The sequence below is a fragment of the Centrocercus urophasianus genome, unplaced genomic scaffold (genome assembly GCF_019232065.1).
Source record: "Centrocercus urophasianus isolate 14NV4802_14NV808 unplaced genomic scaffold, USGS_Curo_1.0 seq_16, whole genome shotgun sequence".
Taxonomy (NCBI): Eukaryota; Metazoa; Chordata; class Aves; order Galliformes; family Phasianidae; genus Centrocercus; species Centrocercus urophasianus.
Genome location: NW_024884711.1, coordinates 671,392 through 698,715, shown reverse-complemented (window position 1 = coordinate 698,715; position 27,324 = coordinate 671,392). Strand labels below are relative to the sequence as shown.

The following is a 27,324-nucleotide window of genomic DNA, read 5'->3' as shown; positions in this document are numbered from 1 at the left end:
ACTGCAGAACTGGCTGCAGTGCCCACTTATGACATTATTCTGTGGTTTTCTGAGCACTGGATATGAGGTGCGCATGGCATTGTGCTGTGAGTTTTCTTAGAGGTTATGGAAACATAACGTCAGTCCTTTTGATGACCTGGGCAAAAACTGTTGTATTTTTCATTTGTTTGTTTCTTTGTTTGTTTTTTTCACTTATTTTCCCCACCCTTTCCCTCTCAGTGCTCAAAGCCAATCAGTATTTTGCACGGAAACCATTTTCAACTCCATTCATTCAGAAGCAGAGATCTTTTTACAGACTCACTAATAGTGCTTTCTTTCTCTCTTGCAAAATCACGGGGTTGCAGAATGTCTGAAGTGGGAAGGAGCCATCTAGGTCCAACCTCTGCTCACGCAGGAACATCAGAAGCAGGTTTCTCAGCACCACATCTAGGTGATTTTTGAGGAGGGACTTCAAAACCTTCCAGGCATCCTATTCCAGTGCTCCATCACCTGCACAGTTAAAAAGTGCTTTCTGATGTTTTGATCTTACCTTTTGTTTTCCAGTGTGTGCTTCTTGTCCTGGCACTGGGCATCAATGAAATGGGCCTGGTTCTGTCCTCTTTGCACTCTCCCTTCAGATGTTCATAGGCTTTTTTAAGATCTCTCCTGAGTCTTCTCCAGACTGAGTAGTCCCAGCTCATAGCAGAGGTACTCCCATCCCTTGACCATCTTGGTGACCCTGTGTTGGACTCTTTTCCTGTATATCCCCATTTCTCTTGTTATGGGAGGCCCAGAACTGGGCATGATAGCAAGGGCACATTGCTAACTCATGTTCAACTTGGGGTCATCAGGACCTCTCAGTCCTTCTCTGCAGATCTGCTTCTCAACTGAGTGCCTGGAATTGTTCATCCTCCACAGGAAAGACGTGGAGCTTTTGGAGAAAGTCCAGAGGAGGGCCATGAGGAAGACCAGAGGACTGAAGCACCTCTCTTATGAAGAAAAATTGAGAGATCTTGTTTTGTTCAGTCTGAAGCAGAAAAGACTCCAGGAAGACCTCATTGTGTCCTTCCAGTGTTTAAAGGGAGATTATAAACAGGAGGGAAATTGTTTACATGTATAAATAGTGATAGGACAAAGGGGAATGGTGTTCAACTAAAGGAGAGAAGATTTAGATCAGATGTCAGGGGTAGGTTTTTGCTCTCAATGAAAACATTGGTGAGGTGCTGGAACATGCTTTCCAGAGAGGTTGTGGATGCCCGTCACTGGAGGCATTCAAGACCCGGCAACCTGATTTGTTACTATTTTACTATTTTACTATATTATTATTATCTAGCAGTTGGAAATTCTGCCTGTGGCAGAGGGGATGGAGCTAGATGATCACTGAGGACCCTTTCAATTCAAGTCATTCTATGATTCTGCTAAATAGGAGGTGCAGGACTTCATGAGATTCTTGCCAGCTCACCTCTTCAGCCTGTCACGATTCCTCTGATGAGTCAGCCATTCCCTCCAGTTTTGTTTCATCTGTGAATTTACTGAGAGTGCACTCTACCCAAACGTCTCCTCCAATTAGTGAAAGAAAAGGAGGATGGGGAAACAGTAAGCCTGATAGCTGGGGAGAAGTCAAGAGGAGTTAACTGAAGTAGGCATGTTCTGCTGGCTAGAAGCAAAAAAAGAGACAACTTGAGAAGAAAAGGTGGATTTATGGGTAGATATTTATGCCCACAAAGCTAGTGAAAAATGTTATCTATCCATGACTGGAGAACAGAATGCCAAATGGAAGAAGAAGAGACAGATAATGCTGACTCCCAGCATAAGGGAACTGAGTCCAGAAGCAGAAAGAAAACAAATGTATTCAAGGAAAGCAATCAAGAGAAGAATTTGAAGTACGAAATTTCTCAGCTGTCTCCTGAGCTGACCAAAAAACAAAACAAATATATCCCCAAGCTTAGGAAAGTACAGGTTCACATCTGTGGCTCAGAGCTGTTTCTTGTTTAAAATTATTTCATTGTTCTCGTTAGGCAGCCACTCCCTTAGTGGACTTCATTCAGATTTTTCTGGCTCTGCAAGCTTAGGCAGTTCATGCAACAGTCTGAACTTGAAAAGCCCTGTACAAACCCAAACTGGATGCCACATTTCTAGAGTGTAGCCCTCTGAAACAGTACCCCAGAAAGGTGTGTATGTATACACAGCACAACACAAGCCCTGAGAAGACTTATATTTTGCCAGTGGCTCAGTGGAGGGAAGCAACAGCAAACTTAAAGAGCTTCAGTATGAGCTAAAACCCATGCTGAAGATTCCTGTGCAGACTATGCCTGCTGCTATGGGAGATGATGACCTCTCTGTGGTTGGTGTGGAGGAAAAGACACATTTGGACTTATCTTTCACAGTGGTTCTGGCAGCTTTAAGATATGTCCCTCACACCTTACCAGGAAGAGGAGCTGTGCTTCCTGCGTGTCCCCTTCTGAGCTCTGGTAAGCTCAGTGTGCTTAGAAACCAATTTGCCTTGTCCTCTGCTTTCATGCTTTTTGACTCAGAAGGCCAGGAGAGCCAAGAAACTTCTATACTATGGATGTATTTTGTCAAGCCACTGCAAAATTAATGATGAATTAAACTGTCACCAGGATAATTACACTTTATAAAAGCGGCACTCCGTCAGCGTGTAAAGGCAGCCTTATTTAGTTGAATGCTATTTGTCACTGTATTCTTTTGTGTGGTTTTGTGATCCATTGACACCAATGGGCCATTGTCCATAATCCTTGGCTTCTGATGTAAAGTTCTCATTTCTCTGTCTGCTTGTATATTGGCATCATCTGTCTGTAACACCTTTGTTAGATCAGAATGTCTTACATGTTCTGCCTCTCTGCTGAGGCAAGGCTTTCTCAGTTGTAAGGTAGAAATAATCTGATCCTATTCATGTATTTATTTGATCAACAGTCCCAACAGGCTGTTCACTGGGTTAGTAATGACTGCATTTCTTTGCAGAAGCAAGTTCCTTTTGAATTCCAAATCACGCAGTGAGCAGCCGTAAGTTTCTACAAATGAAACAAATAAACAAACAAACAAAACCATCTATACTTCCTTAAATAAAATTGTGCTACTGATATTGCCAGGTTCAGAGCATAGAAATCCTGTTCTGGTGGCTTGGCTTGTTTGTAGTTGCTGGTTTGCTGCTGAAAGTTGACTGCAGATGCCACAAACAGCGGGCAGGCATTTTTATTAACTAAGGGATTTCATAAATGCAGACAGAAGGCTTTCCAGCATGCACTCTTTCCATAAAAATGAAGCAAAAATTTCTTCGAAATAAAGAATGTCTCCTTCTCTTGTTTCTTTAATTTATGGATCATTTTTTCAGTATTAAAACTAATACATTTTTTAAAACAAACATCAAACAAAGAACCTTAGTTTTAAAATCTACTAATGCTAGTGATCAGTTTATCATCTTTTTTCTTCCTCAATAAAAATACTTTTGGTAAATATGTCTGTACCCTACTGAGGTATAGAAATCATGAGAGATTCATGTGCAGGTCAAGCTGCTGTCCAGAGTGGGGAAGGCAAACAGATTTCAAAGAAAACCAGGCCAAAACTTGTGCATCCTGACATGAATATTAGGAGTTAAAGCTTCTCAATCTTTCTCAGACTGTAGAAAGCTTGTCTGATGAGAGATGAAACTCACTTGCAACTGATAAATATAAGAACACCTTTTTATTTTTGTCCAGTAGCTGGCAAGAAAGAAAATTACAGCTTCAGAAAACATTGTATGAAGGCTGAGAAGTTTATGTTTCTGGTTTGTTGGTTTCTTTGCTTGTACTGTGGTGGGCTTTAGGGAAACAATTCTCCTGCCAGTGTTTGTTGTGCTGGTGTTCTCAGGTGCAATGAATGAATTGCCTGTTACCAACTCCTCAGTATGCAATGGCAATTGATAAGAACATCCTAGTCACTGGGGTACAGAAATATTTACTTCACACTCAGTCTTTCGAAAAAGAAAGATGATGGTGAATTAGTCTTAGGCTAAACCATTAACAAGTTTTAAATCCGGGTTAATTATTTTGAATATAAATCACAGTGCCTTTAGGTAAGAAGAAAGAGAATACCGAAGAGTGGTTTGGGATTATAGTATAAATTACATAATTGCTATTCAGATTGCTCTGGAAGTTATGCCTCCTCTTTATTTCCATGGAAACCAAAACAGATACAAAGAGCACGATAACCCTATTTGATGGAGTGCATTCTCAGTGACAAAACACTGTTTCTCAACATTGTCACTACCATGAGGTATGCATTTGCAGCAGTGATGAGCTGCTGAAAGAGCCATCATGCTGCATTCACAAAAATCTGTACCAGCAGAGGTGATCCACTGTCACTGTTGCCGCTGTGGGAACGCATCACCCACTGCCTCACTGTGGTGACATCCACTGTTTGGTCTCCATAAATGTTCAGTAAGTGTTGATGAATGTCAGTGTGTCATTTTTTCCATGTGGAAGAAGTCAGTGACACAGCTTTCCTTCATGCACACTTTCATCTCAGGTGCCATCTGCTGCCATCTGTCGCAAGGCAACAGGCTTTAGCAGAATATTGATTGGAAGGTTCACTCCCTTCTGCCATATCACCAACATCTGCCTTTGCTGTTGTGGGCCAATGTAATAAAATAAGAGGCATTACTTTCAGATCAGCCCTCATAATGAAGTCCAGTGATTTGCATCGATGACTTGGATTTGTTTGGTCACTAAGAAGTAAAAAAAATATTGAAGGAGATTAGAAGAGACATAGAGACAGGCAGACACACGTAAATCAAATTCTCAGTATCCTCTGAGTTCCTGTGACACACTGTTCTCAGTCAGTAAAATTTGCAGTGTTTTTAAAAATAATGTGAAGTTTCCTAGGGTTAACTGCACTCAGTTTCCTGCTGTGGCTTTATACTGCATGCATTTTTGTTTAACAACATGAAAGGAAAGGTGATATTTTCCCTTAAGTTTGCATAAGAGTATATCAAAGTTATGGAAGCACGTGGTTCGGATGCTCATGTAAGATTGAAGGTTCAGTAATGCATGATTTTTTCTTTAATTTACAAAGTAATAGTACGAAATTCTGAGAACTTGGAAGTAATGTTTTTAATTATGCTAAGTATGAAAATATGATTCATTGTCTGACATTTTAGAAGTATAGAAAAAAATCAAGCAAATCAGGCAAGTGAAATGGAACTAGAAGTATGCTCAGCTACCTTGCACTTTTAGAAAGAGTTTGTCTGAGATCGCTGATGCAGTGACTTCACATTAATCATTATTTCACCTTCTTGACTGTGCTTGCATTTCTGCTCAGGTTTCATTGATTTCATCGTGGAACCCACTTTTACTGTGCTGACTGATATGACTGAGAAGATTGTGACACCGCTCATAGATGAAGCTTCCCGTTCTGGCATGTCTGGGTTCAGACGTTCCAGGTGAACAACCATATGTCCTCTCCCTTTAGAGCACTTGTTGCTTTTGCATCCAGGTCCCCTGGTGAATGTCATGGTCTGTGTCCACATCCATCCCTCCACAGTGTATGTCTGCCACGTGTTGTAAAGCTTGCTGTCCACATTGCCAGCACTACAGCTCACCTTGTGATGTGACTGTTTTGAAGGGAAACTCAAGCCAAGGTAGGGCAAAGAGGGAGGCTGGCCATCTTGGAAATGGAGCCAAGCCTCTAGAGGTACTGAATGCAAGTGGGTGTAGCCATGTAGTGCTCTCTCATTCACTAATGCCAAAACAGGAGGTAGGTAGTGTCATTGAGAAGCACTCATTTCTAGGAATATGGAAGTATAAACGTAATTAAAGAGGATTGGGAAGTATAGGAAGACTTACTTAGAGTTATTCAAATGTGTGAATTATCACCAGAGTTCACCTGCAGCTTGGATATAAGGAGTCTTGGCCCATTCATTCCCTTCTGCAGTTGTGGAGAATCTGCTACTTCAGTAATTTCATGAACAAGGCATGTCTTGGGATCCAGGTGGCACATGGTTTGTACTGCTTAGAGTGAAGCCTCCAAATCAGGATTTTTTCCCCAAGCAAATTCTTTATTCTTGGACTGTTACATTCAGGGCAACCACTAATATCTTTCTATATCAGTTATCTTGCTGTCTTTATTAAAATGTGCACTATGACATGCCTCTCCTTGAAAGAGAACTGCTAGGTCTGTAACTGAAATGAGTGCCTATTTCAACTTTAATGAGGTCATCAAACCCTGGATGGATGCTGGTATACAGCAGTTCTGTGTCTAATGACTCCAACAGGTGAATTTGAGGAGACTCCTCCTTTGACATATTGGATTTCTAGGTTTGTCTGACTCTCCATTTGATGTTTAGGGAGTGGAGATGCACAGCAAAGAACCACTTTGTGTGTTTCTCTTTGTAAGGAATCATGTCTATCAACAATCAGGGAGAGTCCGTTATTTCTAATGCTGACTCTGATTGTGCTGCTTGCTTTAACATTGATTGCCGTGGGGCTAAAGGGAGGGAGGGAATTGTGGAGGATTCAAGGTTGTCTTTCTTCTTCTTTGGGTGTTATCTGGATTTAGAGTAGCAATTTGTTAGCTGTGTTAGGTGCACTGATTTCTGTTACGTTTTGTGATCTTGTGTCCCAGTCTGAATAGCATCAGTCCCTCTGAAGTTAAGAGATCAAGTGTCAAGAGCACTGGGTCAGAAGGAAGTGCCTCACTCAACTGCTCCATACTCACTGTGGACTTCAAATGTTTTAAAGCCACCTGGACTGAGGTGGTGCAGCAGAACCGGGAGAAATGGAAAGCACAAGCCACCAAAGGTAACATCAGGCTTCTTAGTGAAAGAATAAAAATTCTTTTGACCTCTTCTACTTCAAACTCATCTTCAATCAAATTATTCTCCAAGTAAGCACTGCTAGTTTGAAAGAATCTGCTTCTCTAGGTCAACAGCTTACACTGAATTCAGAAAGATAGGAATATTGTGACTCATCTGTACCTTACATGCTTCTGTGTGATGTAAGTGTAGATAACAGAGAGGATTTGGACAATAGGAGGACAAAAAGGAATTCTAAGGGAAGCCCCCAAAGGTCATGAGTCAGACTCAGAGCGTGTACAAAAACAGCAGGAAAAATATTTTGGGAGACGTGTTATCAATTGTTTACTGTTAAGATTGAAAGAGATAGGAATGATATGTCAGCTGAAAAGGCCATGGTATTCTGGATCCATGTCTGGCTTCATATTTGCAGTGATACCTTGGATGAGAATATAGGAAGTTTGCTGCTTCTGCTCATGATATCACAAATCTGTGCAGGACTGCAGAATATAAAGTCTGCATTGATTGTGAGCTTGGAAGCAGACCAGGCATCCAAAATGTCATACAACTGAAAGTGCCTTAGAGTCATTTAGATGTGTTTGGAGAAAACAAAGTCAGAATTTGATTACATTTATTTCTTCATGAAACTGTGATACAGTGTCTCCTTTGAGCTGAATGCTCGTTACTAAACCCATTATTTAATGGAGCTGTTGTATTTCATATAAATGGAAGGAGTTTGATTGTAATACATTATGCGGTTTGGGCTTTATGACCAATGGAAGACTTGGCTTAGTTCTCTATTTGCCAAAGCAGATCTGTCTAATTGAAAGGCCTGTCTAATGGTGCAGGGAAGCTCATGGTGGTGCTAATCCAGCAGTGCTGTAGCAAGCCCTAGTTTCCTGAGCTGAATCTCTTCTCTTGTTTGGGTGCAGATGCAGCATTTTGGTTTCTTTTCAGATCCTCAGAATAAAGTGAGCTGAATACCATCAGACTTCCAGAAAGCTGTCTATGTGAGCTGCCGTTGATTTCAAGAGCGATTAGTAAAGCCAGGGAAGCACATACCTAATTTAATTATATTTTCATGTGAGCCGTAATTTATTCATTTAAAAAGTAATTAACTTGAGCTAGCTGCTGACAAGGAAACACAAATTGACATTTCTTATACAGAGAGCTTTCACCTTTCTCTCCCATAACCCATTGGTACACTGTTCTCAAAACTGTTTCTGGTCATAAGAAGTACTTGAGGAGACACCATTGTTTTTTTTTGTAATTTTTGCTCTCTGGCTAAGTTGCTGCTCCTGTAAGGACCACAATGTCTTCCCTATAGGTGTCAAGATTGCTTCCATTGGACTAATTGGACTCTATTCTTTGATTTGCAGGATATGCTTGTCTACTTATCAGCTTACAAAATGTCTCAGAAACCAGGAAATACATCTCTTTGTGATTCCTATCTCAATTAGAGTACAACTGGTTATCCACAATAGGGTGATGGATGGGTGGGCTGTGATACTGCAGACCTAGAAACCCTGTAGGGAGGCAGAATGAGATATACTAGGCAGCACAGTGCAGTCACTTCTGAATGCTTAAAGTCAGTATGGATACAGATACGTCCTGAAGCTCAATAAGGCTCTAAATTGAGTGTGGGCTGAGTTATTCAGTTGCTTTTGCACGTTAATTCTTTTCTGATCATAGAAAAGAGGAGAAAATTACGGAGTTTCTGCCTGCACATCGGTTTTTTAGCTCGAGCACTACATTAAATGATTCTATGATTAAGGGATGTAGTTGTGTTCTGGGACACGTTCCCCTTTTGGGAATGGAAGAGAAGGTACTGATAGTAACGTATTAGCCTGGTAAGAAGGGACAGAGATGTGAAGAAATTATAGCACTAAGTAGAAATGAAGAGATAAGGAAGCTGGAATTGAAAGCAACTTGGAAAAGGGAGAAAAATGGATTTTCAAAGAACCAAGACTTTCAAAGTTTAGGATTATGTGGTGCAGCATAGGGTAAACTAAATGTGATTTGACTGACTCTTGTATATCAGGAATGAAGATAAGCTCTGTACCCCTAAAGACATACTTACAGAGCTAATATCTCTTTTTAATTTACCTCTTAAATTTTCCGAAGAGCATTTTCAGAAGGGAACCTCATATGGTTAAAAATATACATGTACATATGATGTAGGCCAACACAGGGTATTTTTTTCAGAGTACTTTCTTAAATGTTCTCCTGTGCTCTTTTTCCCTTGTCAAGTCAATTCCTACACTTATCTAAGTAACACCTGTTTGCACGTTAAAAGCTGAAGTAGTTATATGTGTGAATTGTATTTCTTGCAAAATTGACTGATAATCATCATTTCTTTTCATGTTTTGCTTCTCTCTTTGCTGAGGATGCAGAAGAAAAAGCTAAGAAAGAAGCAGAGGAAAGTGTTCATCAGGGAACAGATGAAAAGAAAACAGATGAAAAGGATGAGAAGCCAACTGAAGATGCCACAGCAGCAAAGACGGAGAACAGCAAAGAACCAAATCCTGGGGAAAACAAAAGTTCAGATTCCAGTGAAAATTCCCACGTAAATGGGACTGGGCAAATTGGAGTGACCAGACACGAAGCCTCTCAAGGAAAAAGCGTTCCTAGGACAGATAAGGGAATGGATTCTCATCACACATCAAAGGAAGAGAAACGTGTCCAGAATGGTAAGTTCTCTCCTTCCACTGAAAGGTGAATGCCACCCTAAACATGGCATTTCATCTCAGTAATGGGATGGGAGCAGTTGATGTTGTGAAAAAAGTTGTCCTGGGTGCAGAACCTTTTCCTAGAATTCGGCATTGGTACTTCCAAGTATTATTGTTTTGTAAGAGATGGAGCTCTTAATGTCTGCTTCATGCTTTTGGCAAAGGGCAATAAGACTCTTCTCAAGGAAATGAATCAGCTTGTTTTGATGTACACTTCAAAGCTGAAACAAACTATTGTGGTTCAGTGAACAGCTTCACTGATTCACTGGTTAGTCAAAAGAGGAAATGCTGAAGATATAAACACTTTCAAAGGCCAATTTAAGGTATCTCTGAACTGATTCACGAATGTAAATATGTTTTAGGACTGCAGCTCTTTTCCCTTCTCCGCTGCTTTTAAGAGTTATTTTATTTATACTACATTTGTTCTGTTTTATTATGGCAAACATGAGCCTTTTCTTAAAGATTTATTGTCAAAAAATTGTTAGTGAGTTAAAATAATTATATTTTGCACTTAGAAAAGGTGGAAAAAGAACTGAATTGAAAATTGCATATCACATTAAAATAAGTTATTAGACCTAGGAATCACAGAATCACGAAATTGTAGGGGTTGGAAGGAACCTCTGTAGATCATCAACTCCAAACCACCTGCTAAAGCAAGTTCCCTACGGAAAGTCCCACAGGAAGATGTGCAGCTGAGTTCTGAATATCTCCAGACAGGGAAACTCTGCAGCCTCTCTGGGCAGACTGTTCCAGTGCTCTGTCATCCTCAAAGAAAACAAGTTTTTCCTCATGTTTTTACTGTAACTTGCTGTGTTCCAGTTAAGTGCCAGCTGCCCCTTGTCCTGTTGCTGGGCACCACTGAAAAGAGCCTGGCCCATCAGCTTGCTTCCAGCCCTGTAGGTATTTGTAAACAAGGAGAAAAGGGAGCAGAGGAAGCAGGTTTCCCTAGAGGGATGCAAAATAATCCCCTATAGTTATACACACTCTGGAGGTGATTGACCTTCTAGCTTATGTCATAGGAGGCAGCTAAGGAACATTTGTCACTGTTCTGGTTGGCCTGGCTTATTTCCCAGTTGGTTGCAATGGAGCACTTGAACCCCACTCCCCAAGTCCTTCATTTTAAAGCCTGCTTCACTAGTTTGGCCAGCCTGCTGCCAAAGATGCCCTTCTAGATAGGTGGATCCCATCCCTCCCTAAAAGGTCCTATTCTTCACAGGGAGTCCCATTCTCATAAAAACCAAACCATAAAAACCTTGAGCTAGCACCAGCCACATAGCCAGGAGTTGATACGTATTACATGCCTATTTCTGGCTTTCCTCTTTTCTCCAACTGGCAAGATTGAAGAAAAGATAATCTGGACAGTAGGACTTTTCACTTGCACTCCCAGGACTTTGTTGTCTTATTTGATTCTGTCCCTGAGAACAGATCAGTTGGCTATGGGCTGTTTCACTGTCCTTCCCTTGCCAGCCTTGCTCCTCTAAGTCATTAGCAAGAAATGACAGTACAGCCTCATGTGATTTCTCATCATCTTGGTAATGTCAGCCAGTCCAAAACCAGCAAAACACTGAGATTCTGAAGCATCCTCTTAGGAAAAAATGAGTAATCGTATAGACATTGAAATTCCAGGGCTAAGGCAGTGGACTTAGATGGCAGCTGAGGCAAGAATTCTGTTTGAAGTACTCCTGGTATGACTGGGCGCAGGCCTTTCCCAGTGATTCTTTTGTCATTAGATGTTTTTAGATTGGAAGTACTAGATAGATCCAAGTTGTCATGCTGTTACACATGGGATTTTTCTTCCAGCAGTGTTTGTGGGCCCCACAAAGAAACAAAAAGGTTGGCGATGTGAAATCTCAGTTAGACTGCAATAGATTTTGCTCCTGAAATCCTTTATTTTACAGGCTTCTAACAATATAAGGGCTAAGTATGCTCTGGTGATTTGCACCGTACCTTTTTCTGCAATGTCTCTCTGCTGCAGGTGTCTGAAGTGCTTTGGAAGGAATTATAATGATTTCTGCAAATTAGTGTCTTCCTTAGGGCAAGAAATTCTGCTCTTTAATTAATGGGAGAAGGCCCTAATGAATTACATTCTCTGCAGAATCTTCGGAGACTGATGAAATCTAACATTCATATATCTGGGTTCATGCAGTTTCCTTTATTTTACATCTGTTAACACCTCGTCATGAGATATCTGCCTTTGCCTTTGTCATCTCTTTCAGAAAGACCATTATGATCATTGTTCTGCTCTGCTACTGGCAGTATGGCATGGTAGATATCGCAACACCCAGCAGTCTCCTATTCATAAAAAGATATTCAATGAAAGTTAAAAATTGTGCTGTCAGAGGAGTTGGAAGTCTCTCTCACTTCTCGCTCCCTGCTCACATTCCTTGTGCTTTCTCAGAGATGTCAAACTGGGAAATAAAGTGTGTGTGCATGCCCATCGTCTTTGCCTGATAAGTCCCTCATTTATGCAGCGGGAATGTAAGAAGCCTTCTGTGCCTTGCTGGGTACATTTTCATTTCATCTTGAATACAGTGTCCTTGTAGAGACCATCTTTTTCAAGCAGACACCTCAGTCCTACCTGGAGTACCTGGAGCTGCTCATACCTCTCTTCAGATTGGACTTTCCAAAGAAGCCCAAATCAATATATAATAAGCTGAGGAAGTTGCTGTCTGTCTCATGTCTTGTTTTCATTTTTTTCTCACCTACACAATGGCCTTAATAAGAAAACCATGGAAGTTTTGGTTCTAAATGAGAACAAAACAGGACGTGTTTTTTCCATCTTGCTAAATGTTTTAAGATTTCAAAACCACTTTTCTATTGCAGGAATATTAATTAGAGAGGGAGAAACCAATCTTCTGTCATCCAAGAATAACAGTTGTTCCAGTGGTTAGGGCACAGTTTAGAAGAGGTGGGCCTTGTTTCTCTACATTTTCACTTTTTTGAGCTGTTTCAAAAATAAATACTCATTCACAGTAACTGTTTTGAAGGCAGATTTGTTCCTCTCTATCATAGCAATCCCTAAGTTCTCGATCCAAAGGCTAGGAAGTGGTAATAATAGCAAAAAATAGTAATACAGCTGGAATAAGCGTTGCTTTTATACAGCCATGTACTCGAATTTACAAAATTCTGAAGTGAGATTTAATACAGGGTTTTTTTCATGTTGAGATGTGGCTTACAAATTCCCTGCTGCTCTCTTTTGGGTGAAGGAAGAGATGCCTGCTCCCATCTGTGCAGGCTGCCATTGGACTTCTCTGGACATCTCTGGACATCTGCAGGAAGGAGACCTCCTTTGTTGCTGAATGAGCCCTATTCTACTGTATCTATCTCTTGAAGTAAATTTTAGTTCATAGTGGCATTTGGCAACAGAACATTCTTTTCAGTGGGGAGATGTCTGGGAAGGTCTGTTGTGCTCTGCTGTGCGACTGATAGAGGACAGAAAATAAGAAGGACCTCAGTTACCCTTTTTGGCTTCTTAAAATATACTCCAGCACTAATTCCCATTTTTGTTCTGCATCGACTGGTGTACTCCTAAAGACCTTGTCTTCCTGGTTTGCTGTATAGACTCGAAATCCAGTGATCAATGCTAGGATGCTTGTCTTTTTCTTGATATCAGTGTATGCAGACCAGCATAAATGATTTATGGATAAGTAAAGCTGGTAAGAGAAAGGGTAATCCAATGAAGCAGGACTTTTTAGGATATCTAAACTGGTTCTTTAATGCAGAGACCTGTGACAGAGCCTCACAGGATCTTAACTCAGTCTTTTAAAAGCATACATTTTTTAGAGTCTTGATTTTGAGATGAAGGTAGTGTTCAGGTTTTAATGGTGCATTTGCAGTGAGGAGGAGCATGAGTTTGCATGGGCACTTAAAGGGGTCTTAGCAGAATATGAAAGTAAATTGTGAAGCTTGGTTTTCTGCTGGAGTCAGATAAACACTGAGTGTTGCATTGTTCTGACCTAATTATATGCATTATATGACCTAATCCTAGGTCATTGTGAATCTGAATATTTCCTCTTAAGGAAAATCTTTCTTGGATGTTGACATTTGATGGAGTTACAGGCATTAATACACTGCAGTTTGAATTATAATGCTTATAGTATCCCTTATTTCTTCATTCTAGGTGAAATAAAGGAAGACAGTATGGCAGACAAAAAAGATCAATCTAGTGTGGGAAATGAATCAAAGAAAACAGATGGTAAGGACTTACTATTTTGTTTTGTTTTGTCACTCATTTCTATATGCAATCTATTGTTTTATAAGCATCCATATTTTATGATTAAAAAAAATTGTGTGGTCACCTGGAAAACATTTAACAGAAACAGTCATTAGATATGACAGAAGCCATTAGGGGTATTGTGGGGGAAAATCATCTCTTTCACGTAATGTCTAATGCCACTTAATTTTTCTGTTGGTAAACCATCTTCTTTATCTTCTTGAACAATTTCTGTGCACCATCCATAAGAAAAATCCTGGATTGTTTGAACTGCTTAGTACGAAACATGGGTTTGTAAGGTTCTATCCTGAGTTTCTTTGAGCCAAATTCTGCTCTCAGTTAAGATCAACTGTATGGAGGTGCAAAACACAAATCTAAGCAAAACCCTGAACAAGGTGCATCTCCTTTTTTCTGGTTGCACATCACACTATGTCTATCCAACCACAAAGGTTTCTTGACTTAATGCTCTGAGGTGGAATTTGCCAAGTGCTGTTGAACCACAGGTATGGGAAGGAAGCAAGCAAGAGTAGGCACATCAGCACAGAAACACTGTTAAGGACACTCTGGAAAAGGGATATTGCTAAAACACTTTTGAACTGAAACAATTCCAAGTTGTATGACAGTTTCTTAAACACCTAGAAATAATTTCATACAGCCCTGAGCCTATTGTAAATTTTCACAGATGTTTTAGTAGCATCAGCAAAGCAGAAAAACGTCTATAAGAGATGTGGCATGTGTGCTCTTCTGCTTCTCAGCTGTGCAGCAGAAGGCTATAAGATAGTATCTGAGACTCCACATCACCCCAGAACTGATTGCTTAAATACTGCATAGAAGAATAAATGGAAACAAATGCTACAGCTAAGATTTCCTTTGTATGTCTCGATTAAATCCACTGAAATATTCCTAAATATAAATAGTGCAGTATTGTGTTTTAATGATCAAGAAAGGCAACCTCATTTTAAGTGCTGCAGTTTAGATGATGTTTGCTTTTACTGTTACCTTGTAAGAAATTACTTCATATTCTTACTCTTGCAGAAAAGTGACAAATAAGAAGATAATGTTATCCTTAGCAAAAAGAAAAGAAAAAAGTAAAGCAATTCATCTATAATCACATGTATTAACTTCAGACACACAAATATGTAGTTTATACAGAGCTCTGTTAGCAATGATTGTTCAGGAAAAATCAATTATTTGTTGGAATATTTATACACTTATTATTTATACACTTCGGATAAGTGTCTGTCAGGAAGAGTCGTGAACGAGTACCATTCATAACTCTTTACACAGTATGCAGAAATAAAGAGCAAATACTCAATTAGCTGCCTGGCTCTGCAGGCATTTACGATATGTGCATGTCTTATGTAGCTGTAATGGCTTCACAAGGATTAGTAGGAGGAATGGCTTCTCTCCCCACTGCAGTTGGTGATGGCAGAACAGTGGCCGTGTAGAAAGACTGCTCCCTTGGCAGGATGGGCAGATGCAGAAAGCTTGGGGCTTCTCTTAGCAGATTCAGGGGCTTCAGACCAACCATGAGAGTAGGCTTGGGAGCCCCTAAACTTGAGGACAAGGTCACCTTTGAAAGCTTGCAGTCGCAGTCTCTTGGAAAGAGTAGGGACACCCATTTAATCTGGCTGGAAGACAAAGAGGTGAATGTTTCATGCTGACTTAGAAGTATGGTAGTAAATCTGTTTACTTCCAAGTTGCTAATCTTGGAGTACTGTTAGCTATTTAATCTGTTCTTCTGCAAGGATGTGTTCTGCTCAACCCCTTAAGGAAAAGGCCAGTGCCATGAGATCAGCTGATTACAGTGAATAAGGAACTGTAACCAAGCAAAATCAATTTATGGGCTCCATGTTTTTCATTCAAATGCTGTAGAGAGAGATTGTGACTAATAATGTCACTAACAGAAATAGGGAATATCTGTGAAAGACGAGCCCTAGGAAAGTATTGGGATATTGGGCACGTGTGTTTTGAGAAATACTGCGTGACCCCTTCTGTCCATTGCTCAGTCCTGAGCAAATCTCCTTACCAGCCATGGAAGGGATGCGGAAAAATGAATCTTGCCCACAAATAGTACGTTGCTGTTTGTAGACTACTGAACTATGTACCCAAACATATGGTTTCTCATCTGCTGGGACATGGTCCTTCATATACTGGGAAAAAAAGCAGAGGAGTTGGAAAGAGTCAGGTTACAGCGCTGGAATTTTCTCACCACTTCTAGATTGCTTTCGAGTGAGTATCAGCCCAGGTTTTAGCAGCATCAGGCCCAGTGCTTGGGTTTCACAGCCTCTTAGTCTGCAAGTGGGGTGTATTTGTGTGAAATAGGTGCTCGTTTGTGCAGATTCATCACACCCCATGCGGGCTTTGGCTTTCTTTTGGCCTCCCATTAGCATCAGCTAGAGCCCTGCACCCAAGCTGAGGTCAGTCTGCTGTTCTGTCCTGCTGTGAGAAAAAAGCTGCAGTTTAACTACATGAATCTTTGCATGATCTTGCCCATGGTACTTTTTGAGCACATACAAGATATAACTGTAATATGTTCTAATTGGAAAATGGAAGTGTTAAAGCATTTCTAATCATCCTTCTACTTCATGGCGAACCAGGTGGCCAAGGAAATACGAATAACCATCCCAGTGGACACAAAGACATTAAGTGGCTTGCCTGCGCTGTAGTCACAGGTGTAACATGTGTCAGTGCTACCTTTATGCTACCCACAGATTGGTGTGCATGCCTCCAGAAATAGGGATCAAGCTCTGTAAGCCACTGGGAAGCTATAAATGCATCTAGCCAGAGCTTCACACAGCTGAATCTATTGGTAGCACAGCCTGCTAGTTTAAATAGTTTGAGGACACCTGTGCAAGCTGCAGTTGTGTCTTAGAATGCAGTATTAATTGCTTCCAAATCTTGTTCGAGTTTCTTAAACACAGGATAGCATCCTCATTGTCATGTTATCGTCCTGTTACTGGCTTTTTGTTTGTTCTGTGGGACATTCAGTTGTTACTCAGTGCTGCCCTTATCTTCAGCTTCGAGAGAAGAGATATGAGACTGCCATTTCTTTGTAAAGACACAGTCCTATCTGACACCATCAGCACCAACAGCATCATCAAATGTTTTCTGTGGGATAAAGTGTTATTAAATCATTTTGGAAAACCTGATTTTCCCCTGTGAAGTAGTCACTATTCAGTACTTGGAATGGAAATTTTAAAGCAGTCACACAGTAATTTTTTAATACATTCCCAGCATTTATTTTTGCAATTTTTTCTACTCACATACTTAGAATAAATGAGAAAACTTTTTACATCATGTTGCACTTTCACAAGTTATGGCTTCATTTCTTTTTCCTACTAGGGAAAATGTCTGCAATATTAAGTTTTCAGTGCAACTCTTTGTTCCAGTCACCAAAATACAGTTTATTCTGCTACTCTTTTTCAGCTAGGAAATAACAGAAATTTGCAGGTTCATTTGTGTGTGTTTATGTGTATTTATGTGTGTTTTCCTGGCAACTTATCTCATGGTAAAAAGCAAATCTGCTTCTTGAAGCACAGAAATACATAGGGTGTTATTGCTCGTATCTTGAACTGCTGGTATGTGGGAAAGCCTCGTGTGCCCTGGCTGTGTATGATGAGCAACACTCCCACCTCGTGGTCAGATCTTACCCCTACATTTCAATAGCACTTGCCTCTGTGCGGTGCAAAAGCAAATAATACAGTACATTACAATGCAAGGCAGTATGCATCTTTTCACATGTTCACATGTGCAGTCTCTATGATGAGTACATACATTACAAGTGCTCTAGGGATTTAGACCTTTATCACAGAGTCATAGAATGGCTTGGGTTGGAAGTGATCCCAAGGATCATCAAGTTCCAACCCACCTGCTACAGGCAGGGCCACCAGCCTCCAGATCTGGAACTAGACCAGGTGCCCAGGGCCCCATCCAACCTCACCCTGTATACCTCCAGGGACAGGGCATCCACAGCTTTTCTGGAAAGCCTGTTCCAGCACCTCACCTCTCTCTCTGTGAAGAACTTTCCCCTGACATGCAATCTAAACCCTTCCTCCCTGAGCTTAAAACCGTTCTCCCTTGTCCTCTTACTGTCTACTTTTTATAATCCCCTTCTAGATACTGGCAGGCTGCAATGAGGTCTCCTTTCAGCCTTTTTTTCTCTAGGCTGAACAAGCCCAGCTCCCTTAGCCTGTCCTTGCATGGGAGGTGCTCCAGCCTTCTGGTCATCTTCATGGCCCTCCTCTGGACTCACTCCAACAGCTCCACATCTTTCCTACAATGGGGGCCTCAGACCTGGATGCAGTACTCCAGATGGGGCCTCATGAGGACAGAATAGTACTTTATCTTCTTTTGTGTTTTGTTTTGTTTTGTTTCAAGCTAGACTGTTGCTTAATAGTAGTTCAAATCCTTTCCTATGGGTTCAGTACATTGACCGTGCCAACATGTAGAGCTCCTTTTGGTCTTATTTTTTCTTGACAATCAGCAAGTACAAAATTCCCTGTTTAGAAAGGTAAAATACAGGGGCTCTGTCACTTCCTATCACAGATGGGATAAAAAAAATCAAAAACGAAGCATTCGTGATGGAGTAGCTTGCACAGAGCATTGCTATCTGGGAATGTCTTTGGTGTAGGAGTGCTTTCTTTGAGAGGACTTTAAATGATGATGTGGTGGAGCTGTGATGATGGCCTTACTTTTACTGCAGATACAGTTGAATTAACAGAATTCTTCCCTGTTAATATAGAGGAGAATGCAGCTTTTCACAAAGTTGTTCAGCCACTTTATGATGATCTATCTTTGCAGCCTTCTGCAGATATGGTTTTCAGACGTGCATTTTGTGTGTTGATCTAGTGCAATACGTTGCACTGAACAGTAGATTTCTTCTGTCAAAATCTTGCTTGTATAATCTGCATGATGCTAGTGCTGTTCTAACCGAGGTTGCTCAAACATAATGGAACAACATTCACCTCTATATTCTTCAGAGAGGGAAAACCATGGAAACATAGAATCATAGAATCACTCAGGTTGGAAAAGACCTTTAAAGATCATCGAGTCCAACCATGACCTAATCATACTACCGTAACTCTAACAACCCTCTGCTAAATCTTGGTATACGATGGGAAAAATGGTTAATTTAAAGTCGTGTAAATAACAGAGCCTTCTCTATTTCTATTCCAAAAGATAGGCTGATTTCTCCATTATTGTCAAAAGCAAAAAGCCCATTTCAGTTGGTAAGGCAAACACGCTGGACTTCCTTCTGTAAGATATTGCTTTGATATTATATGTCAGAATCCAGCAGTGGTGGCAAATTGGAATTACAATAGCTAAAGGCCACTTCTAGAGACAATTTCCTTCCTTTTCTTACTTCTTTTATGGCCTGCTACTTGAATTACATTAGAGGTTATTGCCCTGCATTGGAAATTGGAAAGCATTGTATTCATACCCTCTGGAAAAGCTTGCCTGAAGAGCATGAGGACATTTTCCTATCCAAAAGGAGATTCATTTCCCCATAACTTATCTCTTATGAACAACAAGTCCGTAGTAGCACAGTATAGCATAACTGAAGGGGAGAAAAAAGCCTCTGTTCTTTTAAAATCATTTTAATGTTCTTTTTTAAAAATGTGAGTGTGCTCATTAAACAACCAGCACCTCAGGCAAGCCGGAATTTGCACAGAGAGATGTACTCTGAAAAGTATGCAGTTTTACTATCAAATAGAAGAACATGGAGTGGTGTGATCTTTGATGATAAATGAAAAGCACACTGTTAGCATCCTGACCTCAGGAATATTACATCTCTGTGGCATGCATGCCCAGTGAGAACATGGGGAATATGAAGCAGAGAGCTACTCTGTCAGAATGTGCAGATGGTTTTGCCAGTTCAACAACTGTCTAACTTATGGAAGGTGCTTGATTGAGACTTTTGTCTGCCTCCTTTATGGCTTGTTTTCTAAGACTGTAGTTCAGACCATGCCATGTATTTAGGAAGTGATCCAAAAGCTGATTTTTGCTTCTGCTTTACATGAAATCACAGAGTGTGGATATGTGGAAAGTTGATAACTCAGAGGTAGCATCTGGTTTGGGTTTCAGATTCAAGTGAATACGTGGAATGTTCATTCCAGTTACGTGGTGTAAAACGTTGAGTGTAGGTACCTAAATGGTTTTTTTTTGAGTAGTTAACTTCACAGGGAACATTTTGAGGTTACCTTTTGTCCTTTGCATGTAATTCTGCTTAGAGATAGCTCCTCAAGGATAATAGCCATGACACTAGAGGTGTAATGCATAACTTGTGCAGTACGCTGTGCCCGTTCCTCCTTGATTTTTGCACCGTCAGCCATTTCAGGGAGTGGAGCTATGATCTTACCGTGTTATAGCCCTTCTAATCCCATTTAGGAAAATGTGCATGTGCAGTGATGTATAGAAAGTCTCACTTCAGCAAGAGGGAAGTCCTTGCTCCCTCCCTCCATCAGCTAATGTTCAACTCAGTGACAATCAGGCCTCCTTTTTCCCTTTGCAATGCTGCCACGGACAAGGTAGTTTAACTAGAAGCTGGAAGAGATAAAAAGTCAGCACAGTGGGAATCTAAATGTAGAGACTGCACCCTATAGACAGCCAGCTGAATGCTTGGTGAGTGCTTTGCAGACCTGTGCTGTGTGTGCCTGCTCTATCCTTGAGGGTGGATATCCTTGAGCCGCTCAGCCCAGGAATCTGTCCCATTTAGAGGACAGAGGCTGGACAGGGAGGAGAGTCACTTTACTGGCTAGTTTTCTGAGATTCATACCCTCTAAGCAGTCTTTACTGCCTTTAATTATTTCACTGCTGCATAGCTAGCTTCATTCTCTTCTCTGCTCCTGAACTGCTGTTTAGGTATTCTTAATGTCAAAACCCAGCCCTTGTAGGCAATAATAAATGCAGAAGAAGGAAAACTGGATGTGACATTAGTTGAAAAGTGAAATTTTGAATCAGGCTACAGTATTTAGGAATTGAAGTGATGAAGAATAAGTCATTGTCAAAAACTGAAGAGACATTGATGAAATCTAAATCAGATTTTTTCCTTTGAACTGGTTTCGTGTATCTAGCCAGCTTTAAGGAAATGCTACAAAAAAAAAAAAAAAGAAAAAAAAGAAAAAAAAGTTTTATTAAAGTTAGTGGTAGAAAACCTATGATCCTACATTGATCTTTCATTTTATCTCTGCCTCACTCCCACCAAAAAAGCACTCCTCAGCAATAGTTTTTTTTTTGCCTTGGCTGAAAAAAAGTGATTACTTGTGCCTGACCCAGAGCAGAGTATTACCCCAGTTTTTTAGTGTGTTCACTCATTCAAACAAGACATTATTTGCTCAGGGCTAATTACAAAATTCTGATTCATATCTTTGGCTGAGGTTTTAGTTTGCATCCACAACAGAACATCTCTGTGTGAAAACTGTGATCTAGCTTTTACCACAGATGCGTTCAGAACTTTGAATTATGTTTGATCACCAAATACAGAGTAAGTTTTCACATCTACTCCTGTAGATCACCTTGCATAATGCATGACTAGTTTCTTTCTCACATGCTTTTCTCAGGAAATTCAAATGTATTTGGCACAACCAAACTTTTGCCAATGCGGCCGTTGTATTGTTGTTGTTTTTTCTTCTCTGCAGTTGAGTATCTCTATAATGTACCAGTAGTCATTCAACATACATTAAAGCTAAACAAATCTCTTTCTTCCAGCACTGCTGTGTTTTCAGGTCAAGTATAATGCAAACTGTCAAACATAAAGCACAAGATCCACGTGAACACGACTAGAAATTGTTCGAAGTCATGAATGATTTAGAGATAACTGTGTGCCAAAACTCAGAAATAAGAACAGCTTCCTTGCTAATGTCATTTCCCCCCCAGCAACAAGAATGCTAAGCACTTGGGATGTCTGCTAAATTACAGTAATGGTACTTGAATTCAGTTACAAAACAAGTATTCCAAGTTTTCTCCCAGAAGCATTTATATTTCTTTACCTTAAACAGGACTCAGGCACCACAGAGAAACTTGGCTGTTTCCTTTGGAAAAATAATTACTTTTTTGTCTATTAAAAAGGCAGACAATGCAGATGAATGAACTTGTAACACATATCTCTTCTTCATTTCACTGATCTTATGAACTTTGTTTCTTAGGCCTCGTTCATCTCTGACTCAAAAGAAGCAAGAGAATAGAGATTTTGGACATCATCCTTTTATTCTGCTTCAGGAGTAGCTTTAACAGTACTTTAACAGGCAGAAACATGTACCACTGAGCACATGTTAGCATGCAGGGGAAGCAATAAATAGCCAGGCTTGTTGGGATAACTCTGTAAAATTAGGGAGTCAATCCTGGCAGGAGGTTCCCATGGAAATCGCTTAGAGATCTGTCCCGTCAGCTGCAAATATTTCCATTCTTTCTATGTAGTATTAAGGTTAACCACCTTTTGGATTATGGATTATCTCAATCACATTTACTCAGACTGTTTTTCTTCCTTGTTTTGCAGTAATTGTTTTATAACATCCGTTGACATACAACAATTTTGTCATTTCTGTTGTCGTTTGACCCAGTGCTTGAACTGAGCAGCATGTGGGAGGAGAACAAACTTTGGAGTAGTCTTATACTGGAAAACCTGGGCTCATCAGTTGTGATTAAAGCTTTTTGCATTTGAAGAGTCAGAGAAATAGAAGTAAGAAATGTGTATATTCCAATTTTTTTTTTTTTTTTTTTTTCTGACATTTGGGAAGTCTGGAAAAACCTGAATCAGGAAAGTGCCTCGTGGAAATGTAATAATTGGTGTAAATTTGTACATGATGGGGAAATTCTATATTTTCCTCTAAAATCTGAACACTTGAATTATTTGTTTTTCAAATGTATGTAGTATTTTTCCACATACTTCCAATATTTGAAGGGAGCACAGAAACAGGAGGGGGAACGGCTGTTTGCAAGGGTGGATGGTGACAGGACAAGGGGAATGGTTGTAAACTGAGACAGGGGAGGTTTAGGTTGGATATGAGGAGGAAGTTTTTCCCCCAGAGGGTGGTGAGGCACTGGAACAGGTTGCCCAAGGAGGCTGTGGATGCCCCATCCCTGCAGGCATTCAAGGCCAGGCTGGATGTGGCTCTGGGCAGCCTGGGCTGCAGGTTGGTGACCTGCACACAGCAGGGGGTTGGAACTGGGTGAGCATTGTGCTCCTTTGCAACCCAGGCCATTCTTGGATTCTGTGATTTTTTTTACATCTGTTTTGATGGGCTTTGTTCTGTTTTATTTTAATATGTGAGCATAGAGGCTACTTCCCAACACTGTATTGTCTTACCTAGGAATATTCAAACAACCTTGGTGGGTCAGTCCAGAATGCCCTTTAGCTCTCTGTCAAGCACTTTACAACTTTTCATAGCAGAGACTTTAATGAAGAAATAATAAAAAGAGAGCAGCACTTTAAACCTAAACCCTTTTTTCTTCCACAGAATCTAATGCAGAGGACAAATCTTGAATAGCCTCTGATGGATTTTTCTTCTATTACTTTGTTTAATTTTCTTTAGAGTCCTCTTTTAAGTACTCTTTACATACCCAGCACTCTGAAGAAACATAATTTAACGTTCGCTTAGGTGTTATATGAAAAATCACATCTTTTTATTTGTTTCAAATTTACTGCTTGATAATTACATTTGATAACCCACTACCTGCGCTGTGAGAAACAGTGAATACTGTTCCCTGCTGATCTTCTCAGTGTCTCTCATTTATCCTTTATTACACTCTTCCCACAACTCTTCCTTTTCAGGATAAAAAATTATTGTGTGCATCAATTTTGCCCATTCGACTTTGCTGAAAGTGACACCCCTCTGATATACACTGCTTGTGTTAGAACATAAAACAGGCAGTTGGTGTCACATGCACTTTAGTTGCTGGGATGCAGTGAGAGAATCTGATTTTAATAAGATTATTTTTTTCTTTAATTCTTAAAGAACAAAATATAAAAAAAAATACAAAAAAAGATGCTGAAATTTTTGGTTGCTTTTTTTTTTATGATTTTGTATCATAATAGCATGACATGTCACTCACATAGGTAGTTTATTAAAAGTGAATATGGTTAATTTTGATGCGTATTAAAACCCAAAGTCAGAAATGCCCTGGGATAGTGGTACCTCAAGGGCAACATTATTTGGCAGCGTGGTAGAGTTCTGTTGTCCTACAGGAGTGCTCATGCAGTTTCATGTTTAGAAGTTGAGATTTTTACACGCTGCATACTTCTTTTTCACCAATAAACTGCAAGGTTACCTTCATCTGCTTGGAAAAAAAAAGGGAGTGTGCACTCCTGGATGACTGTGGTATCATTGTGCATCCTTTATTAATGAGTATAGCTTGTACTGCTGAAGAAACACATCCTTGAGAAGAGGAAACAGGGACTGAGAATAACCTCAAAAACTTGTGATTGACGTTGGTATTGGTCTTGTTGCTCTCCCAGGCAAGCTAGGTAGTCTGTGTAGAAAACCTAAAACCTCATTCCATGTTCCACTGCCACATAGCCTACATGTAGCATCCAGCTTTTAGGAGAGGAGATCAGAGCATTTTCTCTTAAATGCAATTGAAACACATATACTTTGACCTTGCCCTCGCAGCACAGCCCTGCAATGGAGAACGTGGCATCGTCCCTAGCTGTGCTGGACAGCCCTTTGGTTCTGGTGACTTGGGAGAAAATGATGGGAGTTGGAACCAGGTGGTCTTTCAGGGGCCTTTCAGTGCAAGCGATTCCATGACTCTGTGGTGCAGGGAGAGGGCAGGTCCTGGCTGGAGAGGCTGAGCCAGGCCCTTCAGAAGGCATGTGGAGAAGGTTGGCTGCTGACTTCCAGCGGATGCAAGCAGAGCAATGCCTGTGACGTAGGCTCGGCAAGGAGCCTGACTCATTGCAGAGCAGGTGTAGTTTTTGACTCAGTCTAAACTCTCATCTCCACCAGAGTGCCTCCAAGGATCTGTCTGTTCCTGTTCTCCAGCTGGGTAGCAGGCTGTGAAAGCTTGTGTTAGATGAGCATAATAAGTGCCAACAAGGGCTAGTTCTGGTAAGGTCTTGGACCCCCAAACATTTGTTTTATCACAAAAGGAGGAGAGATCGTGTGTGAGATGAGTCACAGGTTGTGCAAAACTGGCATCCAGATTCTTTGCTGTATGCATACAGTTGTATGCTGAGCAATTCTGTGTGAAGGAAAAGACAAACTGCAGTATATTTTCACTTCAGTGCAACAGACTGTGTAGTAAAGTAGTAAATATATGCATCTGTGTTCCATTGAACACATGTTAAAAATTCCCTGGTGTTAACTGGAAGCTGATAGCAGGGATGGACTTCATAACCTTGCAGTGCGTGCTGGTACCTCCTGAAAGGCTGTAGAAGTCACTGGCATTTCTGTTTGTGGTGAAGGGGAGGGCCAGTACTCAACCCTGACACACAAAATAAATTTGACGACGATGCTGAAGGGCAGAGATGTGCATTCAAAGGAGGCTATTTCAGATGAAGAATTTCAATACATGCCAAGTGAACTACAAGTCTTCTGCATGCACAGCACTGCATATTTGTTCTTTTTCTCTTCCAGTTAGCTCTATTAATATATCCTAATATTTGCACTGGATTTGTTGTTCTGAATTGGAAAAGAGGTTGAATCATATCTGAGGTTAAGGTAGTCTTAGGGAAGCTATGTTGTATCCAAAGGGAAACTCAGCTAGGAAGCCAATGCATTTGCTCCACCAAGTAGAAAAACAGTTCAAAGCAAGGGCTGTACTGGAATGTTCTGACTTAAGCTGATGATGTGACTAATAGGAGCCAGAAAACAATGTATGACTCAGGTCTCCACAGGGAGCTTCTAGTCTGCATAAAAACATCACATTTTTTCCCTGTTTCATTAAAGGGGATGGGAGAGGTTAAAAGTCTTGAGAGTATGGATGGCATAGGAATGGAAGGGAGGGTTAAGTGGCACTTGGAGCTCTGGTTCAGATGATTCAGCAACCACTGCTACTCATTCATCAGGCATAACGCAGTCTGGTAGCAGAGTCTCACATCTTTGTTTTGTTGATTCCTTTTGCCTTCGCCTAAAGAAACAAAAAAACCCAGAACCATATTCTTAGAGTCTAAAGAAACCGGCTTTCTGAAAGGGACGCAGAGATTCTAATCTCATCATTTTCTGAGGCTTGTGCAGCCTTACAGGTAAATTCATGTCTCCTTGGATTGAATCTCTTTGCCTGAGAGATCTTTTCAAAAGCACTTTCAACTCCACTGCTAAAAGTGTAGTTCAGAATAAATGTATCTAAGCAGAATGCCACATGTATTCAGAGAACTTGTTTGGTTGATATAGAGTGAAATACTCTTGTTCCTGTTTGATGCTTTTCCAGAAGATTTCTGGGGGACATGTAAGAAGGGATGGATAGTATCCTCTTCCATTAGAAACTGTCTTCTTTCATTAGAAATAAAGAAGAAATTTTATTTTCCACATTTCTATCTCAAGGAAATCTGTTCATTGTGAAATTAATTCATGGTATGCATAACTATATAGAAATCAGCTACATTTGTGCATTCCAGGTACTGTTAGTCAGACAAATTCTGAGGCTGAGGGAGTTGCTAGTATTTGCCCATAGATTTCATTCTGCTAGCTTCAAATGATTTGGGTTTGGGCTTCTGAAGAGGTTAGGAATTTTAATTATCTAAGTCAAATCTCTAAATATCTATCAGAGGCAAATTTCTAAGTGGGTCCCTGCATATTTTTGGATCATACCTCTGTTGTGAGAGATGATTTCATAAATAACTTGCCCATACATACCTGACTTGTCCTAAGTTCCTTGTAGAGGAGGACATCCTGTTGTTACACTATGGCTAAGGGTAAGTCTGACAAGCTCCTCCTGCCAGGAATAGGGATATTTTTGTTTCTGTTGTGAATGTGCTGCTTTGACAACATTTCTTGTTACTGCTTTTGGCCTTGTCCCTGGACTTCATGAACCTGTTGTATCTTATTTGGGCTGGTCACTGTCAATAAAGATATGGCTTTGCTCCACCAATAGGTATTGTAATTTTTTTGTTCTTTATTATTTCCTGTTGGTGATACTGTTATTATCCACAGTGCTATAAAAAGACCAATGTTGTTTCTTGCTACCTTGGGCAAATGGCTTCTGGAGATCAACAAGTGACAACCAAATTCACAGGCCATCATGATCTGACCAGTGATGTGGTTTTACACTTACTGTATTGAGTTAGCTTTCAGTTGCAGAGGAGTCAGGCAGACTGTAATGTGAACATCCTTTGTTAGTTCTCACATATGCATCCATCTGTGAGGCTCTGCTTTTCACTGCAGACCATTTGAGAGAAAGGGGCTTTTTAAAAGCTAGTGCACCTTTGTGATTGGAGCATATTCTTTTTGTCAGTCCAAACCATATGTATGTTATTGTTACTTTTATGACCAAAAAAGTACCGAAATAGGTAGTGAACAAGGGTGATCGGAGAGCTCTAAGGCAAAGAAGGCTGAATTCTGTTCCATGATTCCAGTAGTTCCAAAGGTTTAATTTCTGCTGGATTAGCCAGACAGCAATGGATTTCGCTTTGTGTAAAACAGAATGGAATTTCCAGTCGAGTCAATAAGAAGTGTAGC

The 27,324-nt window shown here is 40.4% G+C and overlaps 1 protein-coding gene across 2 annotated transcripts in view; it reads left to right on the top strand.

Annotated features, from left to right (window-relative positions):
* Positions 1 to 27,324, top strand: part of PDE1C (phosphodiesterase 1C) — a 281,179-nt gene that overhangs the window by 235,248 nt on the left and 18,607 nt on the right. For both annotated transcript variants that reach the window (XM_042817161.1, XM_042817160.1), the window contains 4 exons: positions 5,296 to 5,416; positions 6,598 to 6,773; positions 9,160 to 9,456; positions 13,616 to 13,690. In XM_042817161.1, the coding sequence (XP_042673095.1) occupies positions 5,296 to 5,416; positions 6,598 to 6,773; positions 9,160 to 9,456; positions 13,616 to 13,690 (669 nt within the window). The remainder of the gene's footprint in view (positions 1 to 5,295; positions 5,417 to 6,597; positions 6,774 to 9,159; positions 9,457 to 13,615; positions 13,691 to 27,324) is intronic.